The sequence below is a fragment of the Protobothrops mucrosquamatus genome, unplaced genomic scaffold, assembly GCF_001527695.2.
Source record: "Protobothrops mucrosquamatus isolate PMUCROS unplaced genomic scaffold, P.Mucros_1.0 scaffold_257, whole genome shotgun sequence".
In the NCBI taxonomy this organism is placed as follows: Eukaryota; Metazoa; Chordata; class Lepidosauria; order Squamata; family Viperidae; genus Protobothrops; species Protobothrops mucrosquamatus.
The window spans coordinates 2,485,018-2,503,308 of NW_015386333.1; the positions used below are offsets into that span (position 1 = coordinate 2,485,018).

The window sequence follows — 18,291 nt, forward strand, 5'->3', positions numbered from 1 at the left end:
AACATAGATAAGGAGGGGAAAAAAGGTGTTGAATCCATATCCATTAATGTTAATGGTCTCAACTCTCCAACAAAAAGGAAAAAGTTTTTGAACAAATTGTACAAGATGAATTTAGATATAATTATGTTGCAAGAAGTCCATATAAAAAAACAATATCAATATCTATTGAACTGCCCTAAATTGGGGAATATGTTTGCGGTACATGTTCTAATGTTAATTGTAATGATAATTCTTCATAACTGACAATAGTTTTCATATAAAAGAAAACATGACTAGCCTTTAACTTGAAAATACTGTACTGTACTTGTTCGTTCTTTAACTTAATACTTATATGTATTAAGATTGTACAAGCATGTGAAAAATGAATTTAATAAGATCAATTAACATCTCTCTTCAAAATACTAAAGCTGATTGTCCTTTGCCAAGATTTAAGTAATTGCTTTAAAAGCAGAATCCAGCTGTTTTTACATGTATGAAAATGCACCAATATAACTAGTCTTGTCTGATCATTCATATAATCGTGTTTTTTTACAAACTATACGATAGTGATATTTATGGGTAGTTACATTTTAAAATAATATTGACATGAAAAGTAATTTAATACTTTATAAATAGAATTTTAAAAGTCCTATAGGATTCATAGCATGTTTAGTCTAGGACAAAAAAGTCTTGACCAGTGGAATTTGCTGCCAGCAGATGGTACAGATAGTCCACGGGTTACAATGGCAATTAGGACTGGATTTCCATTGCTAAGGTCATAAAGCACAATGTCATGTGACCTCATCATTTACCTATGGCAGTTCTGCTATTGTCATAACCTCAAAATTATATGGATCATTAATTAGGAAGAGACAGGAGTCCCATACAAGGAGTGGAGGGAAGTACACGGATGTTGTAGACAGGCAGTATGGAGTACAGAGGATATTGTAGGCAGGTGGTACAGAGCCTGCAGGGGCCACAGGCATATCCTATGGAGCGTGGGTAGGTTGATGGGGCCTCTGGCAAGTGCTATGGAACATAACAGCAGGATTACAGTATATTTTAAGTGGCCAGTAAATCTGATAGCTCTTTCCTGTTTTCTTAGTGGACTACTGAGAAGTAACTATGGAAGGACTTATCATCCGCTCACTCTAGTCCAAGCTAATAAGCTTTCCAAATATATATATTTGACCGCTTTGTGACTTGGTACTGGTCTAAATGTGCCTGTGTTCTGATCCAGCTGATTTCTTGTTTTCTTACAAAAACCTGGATCACCACTTTTAAGGAAACTTGAGTTTTCATTTGTGTTAAAGTATACCTTGAAGTGTGTTTCTTTCCCTCCTCTCTGTCCCTCTGTGTGCGTGTGTGTGTGTGAGAGAGAGAGGGAGAGAGAGAGAGAGAGAGAGAATTATCTTGATATATATTTATTTAAAATTGGATATAATAATGGACACATGAGTCCAGATGTACCCAAAATACTTGAAGCATGGTCACAACCTCTGATCCATCTTAATTACAGTTTTGAAAGAAAATACTTTGGTTATACTGTTAATTTGTTGCTTTTAGGTTCTATTATATCTTTTGATTATAGTAGCGGTCCTGAATTCATTATTTGAATAATTTCTATAAAATATCTGCTTTACATATTGCTCAAAATATATCAACATAACCTGAATGAAATATATCTAATGTATAGATATAAATTCAATAGATAGAACCAGATGTTAAAATTTCCATTAAACTTTGTGGTAATATTACTGTTAGTAAAATAAATATTACATTAAGAGTAATATATATTTCAGGTCTGCAAAACTTGTAGAAGTGAAAGGGCCACATTGGTAAATTAAAAATAATTGCAGGCCAAAAAGGAATAGCTAGCGTGCCAATCAGCTGTTTGACAATTTGCAAAACAGCAGCCAGTAGCAAGGGAGCAGGTAGCATCCATGAGGCTTGGAAGGACTCTGCAAGGTCTCTTATGGTGGTTCTTCCTGGTTGTGGTAATGTTTGGCTGTGGTGAATGTATTGAGATTTTGTTAAATACCAGACTGATCACAAACTATTCAGGCCAGATGTATTTTAAAGAGGATTCCAGTATTCATTTTTATTAGCTATTTTAAAAAAATAAGTTAGTAAGAAATTTTTTATGGAAGGCTAAAATCCCTAGAATAATTTGGCTACTTTATGGTGAGAGTAGTTTTAATCTACCATATTTTCAAGGTTATTATGAGGTTTTAGTGTGTGTGTATGTACATAGATGCATGCATACATACATACATACATACATACATACATACATACATACATACATACATACATACATACATACATATTGGAAGGAGACTTACTACAATTAACACTCCTTTAGGACCAACTTGGAGATTACATTAACTTCTTTACTCTCTTTTCTAATGTTTTAAAGGTTTTTGTTTAGTTTGAAGATTATTTTGTTAATTGGCTGTATATAGCATTATTAGAAAACAAGAAAAATGTATAAAATTTTCAATATCTTTGCAAATTTTAGAGGCAGATCTCCTAAATTGAGATTTTTTTCCCCATTAAATATTGCTAAATCTGACAAACTTCCAAAATACACTAAGCTGGCCTTATATATGATCTTTATAGCATTTTTTAGATCATACTTGGAATCAGATTTAATTCCTTCATTACAAGAATGACAGAATTATTATGATAATATATGCCAATATGTAAAATAACGTCATACATGAAAAAACAGTCTATTGTTAGTTTCAGTTTAATTTGGAAACCATTTAATATAAAATACAAGTTAGTACTTCCACACTCTAGGTTTGGGTTCTCATTAAAAAAAAGGATCTAAACTTTTTAATTGTAATTATTTTCATTATATAGTTATCTCAATTATTCTAAAATTTGATTTTAATAATAGTCAAATATATCAGCTTTCACACACAGGTAATTCTCAGCTTATGATTACAACTGAGCACAAATTTCTGTTACTAAGCAAGAGAGTTGTTAAGTGAATTTTGCCTCATTTTACAACCTTTCTTGCCACAGTTGTTAAGTGAATCTGCAACTACTGCAACAACTACTGCAGTTGTTAAGTGAATCTGGCTTCCCCATTGACTTTGCTTGTCAGAAGGTTGCTTGTCACATGACCTTGGAAGGCTGCAACCGTCATAAATATATGCCAGTTGCCAAACATCTAAATTTTGATCATATGACCATGGGGATGCTACAGTGGTCATAAGTGGGAAAAATGGTTTTAAGTCATTTTTGTCAATGTCCTTGTAACAGTCATTAAACAAATGGTTGTAAGTTGAGGACTACTTGTAGTTATGTTTGTTTTAATCCAATTTGATATATAAGCATAAAAGTAAGATGAAACAGCATCTACTTTATTTTAATTTTTTCTTAAATTATTTGCATTTTGCAATTTCTATGGATATCTCTTTTTACCTTAATTTTTTAAAATAAACAGAGATAAATAATGGAATCTTCATTTTTTGCTTTGAAAGTGCTAGTGCATTTGACTATTAATAGGTGAGTAATTTGGTTTGATCCTGAGTCACATACAAAATTGCTCTTGTGGGATACTTTAAATGTGTATTCTTATTCTATCATAATACTTGGACTAAACAAAGGATTCATACTTTATATCAATTGTTCTCCAGCATGACGAGTGGAGAATCCACCAATGGGTTACGCTTGTCTTCTCCCCTTAGACTAAGTCAGCCAATTTTGCCACGCCTCTCTTCCTGGGCCCTCCTCCTCCCAGTCTCGACTTAGTCTATAGCCCGAACAGACAGACTCATCTTGGCTCCAGGTTCAGTTCTCTAGATCAGGTCATATTTCTTTACTTTGTTTGACTTCACTCTAAAGGGGAGGTGGAAACGAACAATTGTTTGTTTTTGCCGTTCCTGCCATTCCTGCCAATTGCAGCACAGCCACGAGGCTTGCCTTACCCCAGCCAATCGTCGGAGAGGGAACAAAGAGCCGAGCGCCATTTTTTTGGCATCAAGTAAGCTCTACGGCAAAGGAAGGTTTTCACTTCCACCTCCCCCCACCCCCGCAGGGAGTGCTTGAGTTTAGTTTTTTCCTCAGAGGAGCAGCTGAATTTCTCCAATTTCAGCCCACTCAAGCTTCCCTGAAGCCCAGCTGATCCGCAGAGAGCTTTTAGCACTCCCGCAGTCTTCTCCGAAGCCTATCTCTTTCCCCGAAGCCCAGACCATCCGCAGAGAGCTAACAGGGCTCCCGCGGTTTTCCCTGAAGCCCAGCTGATCCGTGCACAGCCACAGGACTCCCACGGCTTTCCCAAAGCTCAGCCGATCGGCGGAGAGCTTAAGATCTTCGCACATTTTTTCACCGGAGCCCAGCCAGTAGGTGGGGGCAAACGGAGAACTCAGCTGAGCTGCGGAGAGTGAACAAGGAGATCAGTCACCATCTTGACTCCACGTGTTCTTTGGAGCGGGGGAGGTAGGGAGCATTCAAGCTGTGCTCTTTTTTTCCCCAAGGCAATCAGAGTCAAGCTTTTCCTTCGCTCTTCCTAGCCACGTTTTTAAAAAAAATTAAAAAAATTTTTTTATAATAAGTAACACATTTTAAAGAAGGAAAGGAGAGACAGTCATCGAACCTGTTACAATCACTGCAGATTGTCCCCTGGACTAGACCTTCACCAGGCCTCTTAATTGAGATTTCTCTCAGTCTTGCGCTGAGATATCTCTTCTGCCAATGGCAGACACAACCACTGCCCAGACAGCGCAGGAATCCTCCATCAGCCCTCCTGGTCATAAGAGACCAAGATCATCCAACCAGGAGGCGGCAGGCAGGATCAAGGCCAAGGCAATATCTGGCAAAAGGTCTTCCAAGGCAGCAGATAAGGAGGCCAAACGGCGACACCAGGCTCTAGAAAAACAATTTTCTAGAGCTGAAAAGAGGCAAAACACAGCAGAAGACTGTCTAGTCCCACCTACTTACAAGGAGGAGGAAATATTTGGCCTGAGGAATCCTAGTCAGGATCCTCTGGAAACAGAGGCTGACGCACAGCAGGCATTCAGATCTCCCTTAGGCGAAAGGCCTGAAGGCCCGGGGACAGCATCATGTCCTTGTCTCTCAGACAATCAGGGAGCATTGTCATCAGAACACTTACAATCCCTGGTACCTCAGGCTGTCGCTTAGGCGATGGCCTCTTCAAGACATCATTGCTCAAGAGCCAGGTCTGTGGTTTCAAGAGGTCGTTCCCACCTCTCACAAGAGGAAGCTTCTGTGTACCAGGACTCAATTTCCCCACCTCAGTCCTCCAAAGGCAGGACGTCTCCTGCGGAGGACTATGAGCAAACGGATCAGGGGCTGTCAGAGGACGATGATATATCCCCAGACCATTTGTGGGTCTCTTTAACCCGACTCTATTCAAATCATTGTTTCACAAGACCAGCAGCACTGCAAAGATTGAGAGACTTTTGCTTCCTCAGGAGGGACCTTCAACTAGTCAGGTCACAAACAACAGGGTATTCTCACAGCCCACTTACACACAACAATTTATTCCCTGGCCCCCTCTCTTCTTTGATACAATTCAGAATAATCTGGGGGTACAGGGACGTTCCTCCCAATGGGGGGGACAGACAAGAGGCTGTTCAACATAGATCCGGCCTTATCGGAGGTAAAAGAGGTCCCGACAGTAGACAAACCTCTAGCTGCGCTTTTTTCTCCATCCACGGTAACCGGGGATGTGGCGGAGGCTCTGAAGTCAGAGGATAAGAAGGCGGATCTCACCTTCCGCAGGACACACCAGGCCTCGGCGTGGGCAATCAAGGCGGCCATTTCTACCTCCTTTTTTGCTAGGACTTCGTTACTCTGGCTGCGCCAACTCCAGGCGAGGACCTCCCCGGAGGAGGAGAGAACCCACCAGGACTTAAGAAGGTTAGTGGCGGCGGCAGAATTCATGGCAGATTCATCCTTACACGCAGCAAACTACTCTGCAAGGGCAATAGCATACAACACTGCTGCACGTAGATTACTATGGCTCAGACAGTGGCGAAGTGGCGGTTGGTGGCAGCGCCCTACAAGGGCAGCCTGCTTTTTGGTGAGGCCCTTAATCCTTATCTGATAGAAAACAAGGATAAACGCAATGTATTGGCCCACCTGTCAAGGAGAACGGAGAGGAGAGTCCCTACCCCCGCAGACCATCCTTTCGTTCTGAGGCAGGCCCAGTGCAAAATTCCTTTTCCCGTCCCTATCAGCCCAGGTCAGACCGACAGAGTGATAGAACCGGCAACAGGGACAGATTTAGGCAACAATTCCAGTCAAAGCGACCCTTTCGTGGAGCAGGGGGTTGTACCTTTCGCAGATCCAAGTGACGGCGGGGAGGGCTCTCCCATTGGTGGTAGGCTGGCTCTCTTCGCACACAAATGGCAAGCCACCACCACGGACCTTTGGGTCCTAAATACTGTCAGATTCGGCCTCTCACTGGAATTCATCTCCAAACCCCCAAAACGTTTCATCCCTTGCCCATTGCCAAGGGATCCGACCAAGAGGAAACTACTCAGGGAGGCCATCCAGCACCTTCTGGACATCCAGGCAATAGAATCAGTGCAGAAGGGGCAACAGAGACAGGGGTTCTACTCCATATTATTTTTAGTCCCAAAGAGTTCAGGAGAGTGGAGAGCAATTCTAGATCTAAAAAATCTGAACACCCACCTGGTATACAGGAAGTTCAAAATGCAGACTCTTCAGTCAATATTAGCAGGCGTCAGAAAGGGAGACCTCCTGACGTCCATAGATCTGACGGAGGCCTACCTTCACATCCACATCTTACTGGAACACCGAAAGTTTCTCAGGTTCTGCCTTGCAGGCCAGCATTTTCAATACAGAGCCTTTTCCTTTGGTCTTTCTTCGGCCCCCAGAGTATTCACAAAGGTTCTGGAGACTCTCGCCGCGCACCTGCGAACAATTCCGGTGCACATCCAGTGTTACCTGGACGACATTCTCATCCAGTCCTCATCAGTCCAGGCGGCGCAGTCAGATCAGGACCATGGGTTCTCAGTAAATTTTCAGAAGAGTCAAACGGCCCCATCGACCCGTCTTCTTCATCTGGGAGCTGTGATAGACACACTAAAGTGCGAGGTCTACCTCTCTTCAGGACCTTTAGGGCCTTTAGATCTGCGTCCAGGCGGCGCAGTCAGATCTAAAGGTCCTAAAGGCCCTTCAGGACCATGGGTTCTCAGTAAATTTTCAGAAGAGTCAAACGGCCCCATCGACCCGTCTTCTTCATCTGGGAGCTGTGATAGACACACTAAAGTGCAAGGTCTACCTCTCTCAAGAACGCCAAAGCAGCATTCGAACCCTGGTCAGGCTAATTCGAAGGAAGCGGACCACCACACTGGCCACACTCTCCCAATTGCTAGGCAAAATGATATCATGCATTGCAATCGTGCCGTGGGCATGGCTACACTCCAGGGACCTGCAGTGGTTCCTGCTCCCGTTTCAGAAAGTGGGAAACGGCGCCTCCAACCAAAGGGTAAGAGTACCACCAAGGGTTCTGAAATCGCTCAAGTGTTGGTTGTCCCCAGTGGTGGCAAAGGGACACATATTCAAGGAAACCACCAGAGTCATTCTGACCACGGACGCCAGCCTATTCGGTTGGGGAGTGCACCTACAATCACAATTGGCACAGGGCCAGTGGTCCAAAGAAGATCTAAGACACAACATAAACTGGTTAGAGCTCAGAGCCATATATCTGGCCCTCCGTCACTTTCACAACGCAGTGGCGGATCAGCACGTCCTAGTTCTCACAGACAACGTGGCGACCAAAGCCCACATCAACCAACGGCACGCGGTCCAGATCCCTCATGACCGAAGCCCAATCGCTGGAAACCTGGGCCGAGAACAACCTAGTCTCCCTCAGGGCCGAACACATATCAGGAGAAGCAAATCATCAGGCGGACTTTCTGAGCAGGGCAACGGTAGACCACTCAGAGTGGAGCCTGCACCCTACTCTCTTCAGGGAAGCATCAGAGAGGTTTGGCCACCCAGTGCTGGACTTATTTGCCAGCCCCAAGAATGCTCAGCTCCCGAGGTTCTTCTCCCGTTTTCCGTCACCGGGGGCGCAGAGAGCAGATGCGTTCCAGGGGCACTGGCCGGAGGGGTTGCTATACGCCTTCCCACTGCTTCCCCTGATACAAGCAACCATCAGAAAGATATTGCAGGAACAAGCAGAGGTGATACTCATTGCACCACACTGGCCAAGACGGCCGTGGTTTGCCGACCTCGTAAGTCTTTCTTCATCCCCACCATGGAGGATTCCACACGATCGAATTTCCCTCAGCCAGGGGGCTCTACTACATCCAGAGCCACAGTGGCTCCAATTAGCCGCCTGGCACTTGAACGGAGACTCCTAGAGGGGGACACCTATTCACAAAGAGTCATTAAGACAATCCAGGCCTCGAGAAGGCCTACAACTAACAGAATTTACGACTCCACATGGAAAAATTATTGCAGCTGGTGCGCAAGGCAGCAGCTGGACCACTTTAGTATTACTATTTCAAGAATCTTAGACTACTTAGGGAAGAGCCTGGATAGGGGCTTAGCACCCAACACAATTCATAGACAGGTGGCCGCCCTGTCCACCTTTCTTATATACGGCAACTCTGAACCACTAGCCAAGCACCCAGTGGTGCGATCCTTCATTAAGGGTGCAACAAACAACAGACCGCCCGTGGTCCACAGATATCCCTCCTGGGATCTATCTAAGGTCATACAGGCCATTACCTCTCCTCCATTTGAACCTGTCCGGACCTGCACATTACAATACTTGACCCTTAAGGTCGCATTTCTGGTCGCTGTTACTTCAGCAAGGCACATTTCAGAGTTGGCAGCACTATCAGTTAGAGAAGATCTCTGTACCTTCCACACAGACAGGGTGGTCCTACATCTGGACCCTTCCTTCATTCCCAAGGTCAATTCCCTATTCCACAGGGCACAGGAGGTGGTGCTACCAGATTTTTGTCCTCAGCCCTCCCATAAATTGGAGCACAAATGGCACACCTTAGACCAGTGATGGAGAACCTTTTAGAGACTGAGTGCCCAAACTGCAACCCAAAACCTACTTATGCATCGTCGAGTGCCGGGTGGGCATGGCCCATTGGGTGGGTGTGGCCCATTGGGTGGGTGTGGCTGCAGTGGTAACGGCAGACTGGGTGGGACTAAAAAGTTCAATCAATCAATTCCAACTTTGCAAGATCTTTTTTTTTCCCGCAAGAAGTTGAAATTGACTGATCGAACCACCACACGGTGGCGGAGGCCAAAAGCAAAAAGGTTTTATAAAACCCAGCTGAAGGCCTAGGACTGGGGTGATGGCGTGCGTGCCCACAGAGAGGGCTCTGAGTGCCGCCTCTGGCACCCATGCCATAGGTTCGCCACCACTGCCTTAGACGTTCACAGGGTCTTAAGGCAATACATAAAGCGAACGGCACCATTCCGCAAATCGGAGGCCCTGTTCCTTTCCTTCCATCCGCACTCAAGGGGTTGAAGGGTCACAGCATCTACAATCGGCAGGTGGATTAGGAAGTACATAGCAGAGGCATACCAGGGGTAGTCACTAGCAGTTCCTAGACAAATCACTGCCCACTCCACTCGCAGCGCTGCAACATCAGCAGCGTGGGCAATTCACGCACCGATTGAGGAAATATGTAGGGCGGCGACATGGGGGTCGCCTTTCTCCTTTTTAAGACACTACAAGTTAGATAAGTTCGCATCGGCGGAGGCCTCATTTGGCAGGAGGGTTCTCCAATGCGTAGTATCAGAGAGTGGGACACAGGCCCAGACTGCTTCCCACCCACAGGGACAGTGAGGCTTTGGTACGTCCCATTGGTGGATTCTCCACTCGTCATGCTGGAGAAGGGGCGTTGTCTTACCTGAACGCCTTTTCTTAGCATGACGATGGAGAATCCACTCCCACCCTTAGGACCAGTCAGGTCCTGTGCGGGGAAAAGATTGAGCCAACACACGGAAACGTAGCCAACAGCTTCGCCTCAGTCGAGACTGGGAGGAGGAGGGCCCAGGAAGTGAGGCATGGCAAAATTGGCTCCCTTAGTCTACGGGCAGAAGACAAGCGTAACCCATTGGTGGATTCTCCATCGTCATGCTGAGAAAAGGCGTTCAGGTAAGACAACACCCCATTTCTAATAGTTGTTTTAACAATTTCAAGACACTCTATTTTGAGTTTGATTTAGCAATCTCTAAGGTACATGCTAACTTAACTTCTTAAATTGATGTAGCAATGTAACGAAAATCAATAATTCAATTCTATATGGCATTAAAATGTTAGAGTATTATATATTCCAAATATGGAATTAAATATTGTAATACTCAAATTTAATGGAACAATGGGTCCAGATATTTAAAAATGTGAAGTATACTTATATTTTAAATATGAAATAAATTCATCCAAACAAATATTGGATATTTCAAAGTTTGTTTAAAAATTCATGGACTTTAGATTTTTTTTAATGTAAGAAATTAAAATTTCTTTAACTCATATGAGTTTAGCTTTGACTATATATTATATAATTTTAGGAGGAATATAATTATAGGATATCAGTGCAATATTGAATTATATTCCTAAAAACATGGAATTTGTCATCTGATAAAGAGCTCTGGGTCATCAAGCTTGAGATATGGCATAAAGGATAATTTTACATAATTAGAAAGTTTTTTTCTTAATTTTTAGGATTGGAACCAGGATATGAGTTTATCATATTTTAAGAGTCTCTTATGTTCTAAAAATGAGAAGATGATATAATATGTTCTTATATGATCTGGATTTAATGATGAACATAATGATTAAAATTATTTTGTACAGGTTTTTATGGTTATATGAATCTTTTTTCCTGTTAATTGGATGCTTATTATGTTTATCTTACTATAATATACTTAAAGGTATTCTTTTCCTTTGGCATATAAATCTTTTAGTGATGTAGAACTTTTTTTTGTATTTCACTATATTTTTAAAAGCTTTCCATTCACCATCAGAATTTAATTATACATTATCTATAATATATAGTATTCCAGTGTATCCAATAGAAAACACTGATATAATTCAGATTTCTGATTAATATAAATTTTACATTTGATAGACAGGTTAGTTGGAAGTGAATTTATAAAAATGCTTTTTTAAGATAGATTATTACACAGTATGTAGAATCTTTGACCGGTTATATATTTAAGTTTTCTTTTCTTTTTTTTTAAACAGGTCATAGCAAATGACCGGAGCCCTTTAATGGGAAAAGTCCACTGGGAGAAAATGGTGAAGAAAGTGTCAAGATTTGGTATACGTACAGGCACTTTTAATTGTTCCAATGATCCCAGGTATGTTCTTTGAAATATTGTAGCCATTTAGAAGAAAAAGTAATGGGAAAAAGATTGTTTGATGATAAGTAATAGCCATCTATACTTTACCGGGATCAGATTTTGGACAATAAATTTCTCCAGGTTGCAGTATTCATTTTTATTATGAATCAAGCAAACTATCATTTATCTTTGAAACTATTCTGTACTTCAGAATATTGACTAAGTAACTTGGCTTTCAGCAAGGATTCTGATTTTTTCCAAAGCAAAATACAATAAGGATTATATGACATACTGTCATCTATCTGTGTATTACAGACATCATTATTCTATACATGAAGATATGACAGGTTAAAGATACGATCTTCTAAGAGATTGTGGGTGAAATCCAAAATAACAAAAATGGATGGCAGAGATTCTTGCTACTTCTTTATGCTTTGGGTGGAAACATTCAGAATTACTAGATTTTGGAATGGTCTCAGAGAGAGGAAGAGTTATTTTTCAGTTTTGGGGATATTATCAATACCAATTTTGAATTGTAAAAAAAGCAGTGTTTGTCTGTCATCATGCTACTAATTTAGTTCAGTTTTAATCAACTCTTAGAAGAAAATAAATATTACTTCATGGCTTATGGACCATTGTTCCCTCATTCAGTCTTCTTTGATCAGTTAATAATCCACTTTCTCTAATTCATTTTCCCTTGAAAACTTTCAATGAACAACAGTTTTGCACTCAATTCAGGCCCCATAATATATTTCCTGTGCTGTTCCAAAAGGTTGCTCTCATCCCAGTTACAGCTGACATCATTTCTTCAATGTCTTTATTCATACCCTTCTATAGCTGAGTCTGTTTGGGTTTGGGTGATTATATTCACCTTAAGTTTCTTTTCAAGAATCTATCTACCGTACCATAGTATTGTTTTTAATTCAGACATCTTGGTTTTGATGCCTGCTGCTGCCTTCCCTTCTCCTTTACTGTAGTCACTTGCTGCATTTCACCATAACCATACTTTCCAATTTCCCTATTTCTTGCTGTGCACCTTTCATTTCCTCTTCTTTATTCTCCTCCTCCTGTTGTCTTTGTCAACTCCCTATAATACTTCCTTAATGCCTTGTTCTGAATCCTTGTTGCCATGTCTTCTATTATTATTTCTCATACCACCTTTTCTTTTCTCTGAACTATTTGCAGATCTGCTTTACTCAATTCAGTCATGCTATTCTCAATAATATTTTAAACCATAGTTTAACCAATAATCCTTTCCTAGTAATTTTCCAATTTTCTTTCAGTCCATTTTCCAAAGCTGTCCAAACTTTGTTTCAATTAATATGAAATAGAAAACTGACAGGAACCTATTTGCAAAACCAAAACTTAATTTCTATATTTATGATATATTTCACTTTTTAAAGCAGCTCAAATAAAGTAATTTTGTTTTTGAAAATAGACATTTGCCAAGTTGTCACAGACAACAGTCCTACTCTTCATTTCATAGCAGAATTACTCACAACTCACAATTAAGTGAATTCAGGAATTCTGAGATCATTTTTTTGTGGGGTTTTCTCCAGTTCTGTTGAAATGACTATTAATGGGCTCCTGCATGTATTAGAAATGTTAAATTATATATTAATACAGATTATTATTAATTATTAATACTCTACCATTAATCTATAAGAAGTATTTTTTAAATTACTATTTAGTTTAACTGAATGTTTTCTTTGTAGATACTGCAGAAGAAGAGGTTGGGTAAGGTCCACATTAATTATGTCAGTTCCACAAACAAGTACATCCAAAGGGAAAGTAATGCTTAAAGAATATAGTGGACGTAAAATAGAAACAGAACATATTTTCAAATGGATAACAGCCCATGCTGCTTCACGAATCAAAACAATATTCAAATCAGAACACTTGAAAGAAGAATGGAATAAAGGTTACCAGTACAGAGTGAAAATATATTTGTTTGCTAAATTAGACCAGCCTCCAGCTTTCTTCTCTGCACTAAGTGTGAAATTTACTGGCAGAGTTGAGTTTATTTTTGTGAATGTAGAAAACTGGGACAACAAGAGTCACATCACAGAAATGGGCATCTATAAGACACCATCTTATATTCTTAGAACTCCTGAAGGTATTTACAAGTATGGAAATAATACTGGTGAATTTATATCCCTTCATGCTATGGACTCCTTCTTGCGATCTTTACAACCTGAAGTTAATGATTTATTTGTTTTAAGTTTAGTCTTAGTTAATTTGATGGCATGGATGGACTTATTTATCACCCAAGGTGCTACTATAAAGCGCTTTGTTATTCTTATAAGCACTTTAGGGACTTATAATTCTCTTTTAATCATTTCCTGGCTACCAGTTCTGGGATTTTTGCAATTACCTTATTTAGATAGTTTCTACGAATATAGTTTAAAACTGTTCCGTTACTCTAATACAACAACCCTTGCTTCCTGGGTAAGAGCTGACTGGATGTTCTACTCATCACACCCTGCCTTGTTCCTCAGCACGTATCTGGGACATGGTTTATTAATTGATTATTTTGAGAAAAAAAGACGACATAATAACAGTGATGAAATAAATGCCAATAACTTAGAGTGGCTGTCAAGCCTTTGGGAGTGGTACACTAGTTATCTATTCCATCCAATCACATCTTTTCAGCATTTCCCCTTTGAATCTGATTGGGATGAAGACCCAGATCTCTTTCTTGATCGCTTAGCTTTCCCTGATTTGTGGCTTCATCCTCTGATACCAACTGATTATATCAAAAATTTACCTATATGGCGATTTAAATGTTTTGATGGACACTCAGAAGAGGAAATGATGGAATTCTCCCAAAGTGAAAATGACTCAGATAGTGAATGCAAAGAGGTTCCAAATAATGATAAAGAGTTATTTGAGGATGAGAGAAGAACCCATCTAAATCCTTGTGAAGGAGAAACTTTTTGCAGTGCTGAGACCTGTTCATGTGCCAAAGCCAAGTCATATGGATCATACAGTACTAGAGATGATTTGGAGCCTGATTGGTCAGCTTGGCCAGCTGGCATGCTGCACTGTACTGAATGTGTTGTATGTCTAGAAAATTTCATAAATGAGTGTCTGTTAATGGGCTTACCGTGTGGCCATGTCTTTCACCAGAATTGCATTGTGATGTGGCTAGTAGGGGGGCGACACTGCTGTCCTGTCTGTAGATGGGCATCTTATAAGAAAAAGAAGCCATATGTACATCATCAGCTTTTATCAAATCACACCCTGTCTTAATTGTATACTAGTAATGTTCCTTTGTAACTTCTTCTGTATTACTGCTTGCCATTTAAATGTTAGTCACAAACAGACCGCATGGTTTGAAGTTTTAGTTTAAATGTTAGTGCAGTGAAGTAAAATAAACATGATGCTAATGTTGATGACAGAATCATTTGGTTGCCTTGTATGTTGAAATAATGAATACGTGTTTGTACAGTTATAGTTTTCCTTTACAACGTTTGAACATTTAAATTAATATTCATTTTTGTTTGCATTCCTTGCAAGCACAAAACCAGATGTTTGTCAACAAAAGTATACTTCTGCAAGTGTTTTAATATAAGATTTGGGTGAACAGACATTTTAACAAAAAATAATTGTTTTATTTATGTTTCTTTTAGAGTTTGTTCAGCATACCTCTGTTGAATAATGTATTATTTGTGAGTATACATTTAAAAACAAATTCATAAAAATAAATTATTTTAAAAGAGTAATAATTTTCAATATTAATCATTTTAACATTTTTGTGTTAAATTGCTGTTTATATGCTAGCCTTTCTGCAAAATAAAAATAAAAAATGGAACTCTACTTCCCAGACAAATCTTTAATCTCCAGCCATTTTCAAACTATTATTCGTTAAACAGTCATGTTCTTCTCATGTATACCAAATAAAGCTTATTCCATCGTTTTTATTTAAATGTTTTATCTGAAGTTGACTCCTGAAAAATGGGGAGTCGGATAAGCAAATCTCTTGCCATAATTGATAGAAATTGTTATTCAGAATTCACCCCTTTCTGATGTCTCATTTCTAGCATTTTCTTCTACAGCATTGTCACCTAGCATCAAATTTGACATGTTGTTTGCCAGATAAAAGCTTTATCCCTATGCTGACATCTGTAAGCTTGTATTTTATTGTTCATAGCTGGTAGGTTATAATCTTTTTCTTCTCCATTATAGCTGAAAATCAATAAAACATGAATTTAAAAGTGGTTTACATTTCAAGTATAGAGATTAGTCACAAGAGGCTTTTTATCATGGAAAGAAGTACTGAATTCACAGACCATTTGAAGGCATGGGTGGCTTAAGTATGGTTTGCTGAATAAATTGATATTTTATTATAATCTTTGATCAGCATTCCTGAATAAATCACAATTGGCTGGCTTCGTAGGCTAAGCTACAGGTATACAAACTAAAGCTGCACAGATATTTGTGGCTTTCAAAACTGTTGAACCCAGGCAGCCCCAAATCTCTAAAAACTGCTACCAAATTTGGTTCTTCTTCCCTATACTAATGTTAATTATCAAACTATTTTTTAAAAACAGATTTAGTTTTTTTTGGAAGAATGTTAAATGTGTGTTCAGAATTGCCTAACAAATCAGAGGTGCAGAGCAGAGGTTACTAGTTCAAACAAGTCTCTTGCTTCACTTCACATCCCCTGCTTAGTAGCTACCTGTAAGTTTCTTAAACTTTCCAATTGTTATCCAACCCCCCATCCTATCCTGCAGTGAGAATTGTAGTGGTTTTTCTCTTTGGCAAATAACATTTGTTCAGAGGGGAAACAAAACCCTCAAATCCATAAGGACAGTATCTTTTTATTGTGGCAGAGTAAGGATTGACAAAGGGGATTGCACAATTTATGCCAGTATACTTTTATGTTTACTCAAGCATTGAAGGATAGTCTTTAATGTAGATTCCTAAAAAACCTCTGGTTGCTCTATTCACTTGCCTAACAATGCATTGTTAATTTTATTTTTGATGAAAAGGACTTTCATCCTTTCCACTCTGCAAATCTTTTATTTCCATTGATCTGAACTACTGAAGAACCATGGAAAAATGTCGTTTCGTGGTGATCATCTCTAAGCTATCCTGGATATGGTAGAATAAAAATCTCTCTTTCTTCTCCATAACGAAAAAGAGATAAAGTGCTAGTATCTTGCTTCCAAATCCATGTTCTGATTGTTAGTTGTTGCTATGAGCAAGATCTGCAAAATCAATTAGTCAACTTTCCTTTTGAAAGTTTTGTGAAATAATAGGCAATAAAAGGGAAATAGAGAAACAGGGAGGCAGAGTAATACAAGATCTCTCTGCAGTAGAAAAATGAACTACCCTGAAGTTACACAGAGGTACAGGACAACAAAAGAGACAAAATATCAAAGAACCAGGAAAAATGACTTATGAATAGTGTTGCTAATGTCAGTTTGCAGTGATTTAAAGCTGGAGGTGTTTCTAAACTCTTGCTAAATCTTCCAATTTGTACAAATTCAGTCTATTATCCCTAAACTTCAGCCTTCAAGGTGCAACGGCTAGAAGAAAGTGTTTTGTTATTTTGAATATAAAATCTTGGAAATCAAAGAAAACTGAAATACTAGCTGCAGTGAAGAGCAAGCTAAGCCGAAAAGCTGCCCTTTCATGGCATGAATTTGATTCCATATGATGATTTACTGTGTCATCTGAAGACAAATTCACCACCATATTTTATTATTCTAGTAGACATTTTGGGGTGTTTTGAATCAATGTCTGAGTGTGGTCGATTTGATTGGATGGGAATTTGGTAATCCAGACAGTTCTGCCCTGTTCCATATGGCTTCTGGTGGTAAAGAATTAATAAAAATACAGATTTCCAGAGGAAGAAATGGAACTGAAGAGGGCTCTGCAAAAGATAGAGCTGATAACTGCAATAAAGACTGAAGAACCAGTGAGTCCATTGGCTTTCCAGATAAAGGATAGCACCAGAGATCTGCTACAAATCCTCTAGAGTCAGTTGCTCCTTGCAAAACAGCAATCTATGGAGGGTTTTCAGCACTGGGAGATGAGGGAATAGTCATTGTCCTCAAACTCTGATCAGCACTCTTAAAAGGACACTATTATATTCACATATTTCTTCTTCTAGTCACTTTCAAAAATTACTTATTACTACTTTTCATCTGTTAAGGAACCTTTGGAACAAGAAGTTTGAAAATACCAGGTGACTCTGCTTTCAATTTTTAATGAAAGAAAATTTTAACTACAAGCTTAAGAACTTTAAAAAGTAAACAGCAAAAGGTTGATTAAAACTTTGATTTTAGAAAGCATCAAACAAACTAAGAAATAAGATTTTACAATTATAAAGAATCATTCCTGGTGAAAAATCCTACCGTTTTGAATAAAAAATATAATTTTAAAAACTGGACACAAGGAAACCAAAGATTTTGATTAAAGCAGAACACACAAACCTGATTAACAGCTACATAATGGCACAAAATATTCTAACATTGGTAATATTGAAAGATACTTTAGAAAAAACAAATTTACATCAATAATGTCAACAGTGATACTGCTTTTATAGATAGACTGTCTAAAAGATGTTATGGAAGAGGAATATGTTTTACCTGAGAAAAAAGACACTGACTGGAAAGTAGAATTACCAATGACAGGAAACAAAAATGAAAAAAAAAAGGTTACGCTGGACATAACAAAATAAACTGGCTCATATTTTAATAATTAAAAGGAATATACAAACTTTAAACCAACAAAATAACCCAGATAATTTTTATATATTGGGTTTACAAAAGAGACTTATTGTAGAATCTTTGAGATGGGACAAAAAATGACATTATTTCAAAATATTAAACATTAAAATTCTTAGAAGTAAAAGGAATGACCATAAATTTGGCTTATCTCATAGTTAAACTAGATACTTTATTATTTCTTGTAACTTAATAAACCAGGACTGAAATAATGCTTTATAAATTTATTTATAGAGAAGAGGTGGGATACGGG

The 18,291-nt window shown here is 39.1% G+C and overlaps 1 protein-coding gene across 4 annotated transcripts in view; it reads left to right on the forward strand.

Moving 5' to 3' along the window:
• The window catches only part of LOC107302393 (charged multivesicular body protein 3), a 45,912-nt gene that overhangs the window by 13,379 nt on the left and 14,242 nt on the right, over positions 1–18,291 (forward strand). For 3 of the 4 annotated variants that reach the window (XM_015831493.1, XM_015831494.1, XM_015831495.1), the window contains 2 exons: positions 11,204–11,319; positions 13,017–14,990. The exons of the other annotated variant lie outside the window; for it this stretch is intronic. In XM_015831493.1, coding sequence (XP_015686979.1) covers positions 11,204–11,319; positions 13,017–14,553 — 1,653 coding nt within the window. In that variant the 3' untranslated portion in view covers positions 14,554–14,990. Of the gene's footprint in view, positions 1–11,203; positions 11,320–13,016; positions 14,991–18,291 lie in introns of those variants that run through there. 4 annotated transcript variants of the gene reach the window in all.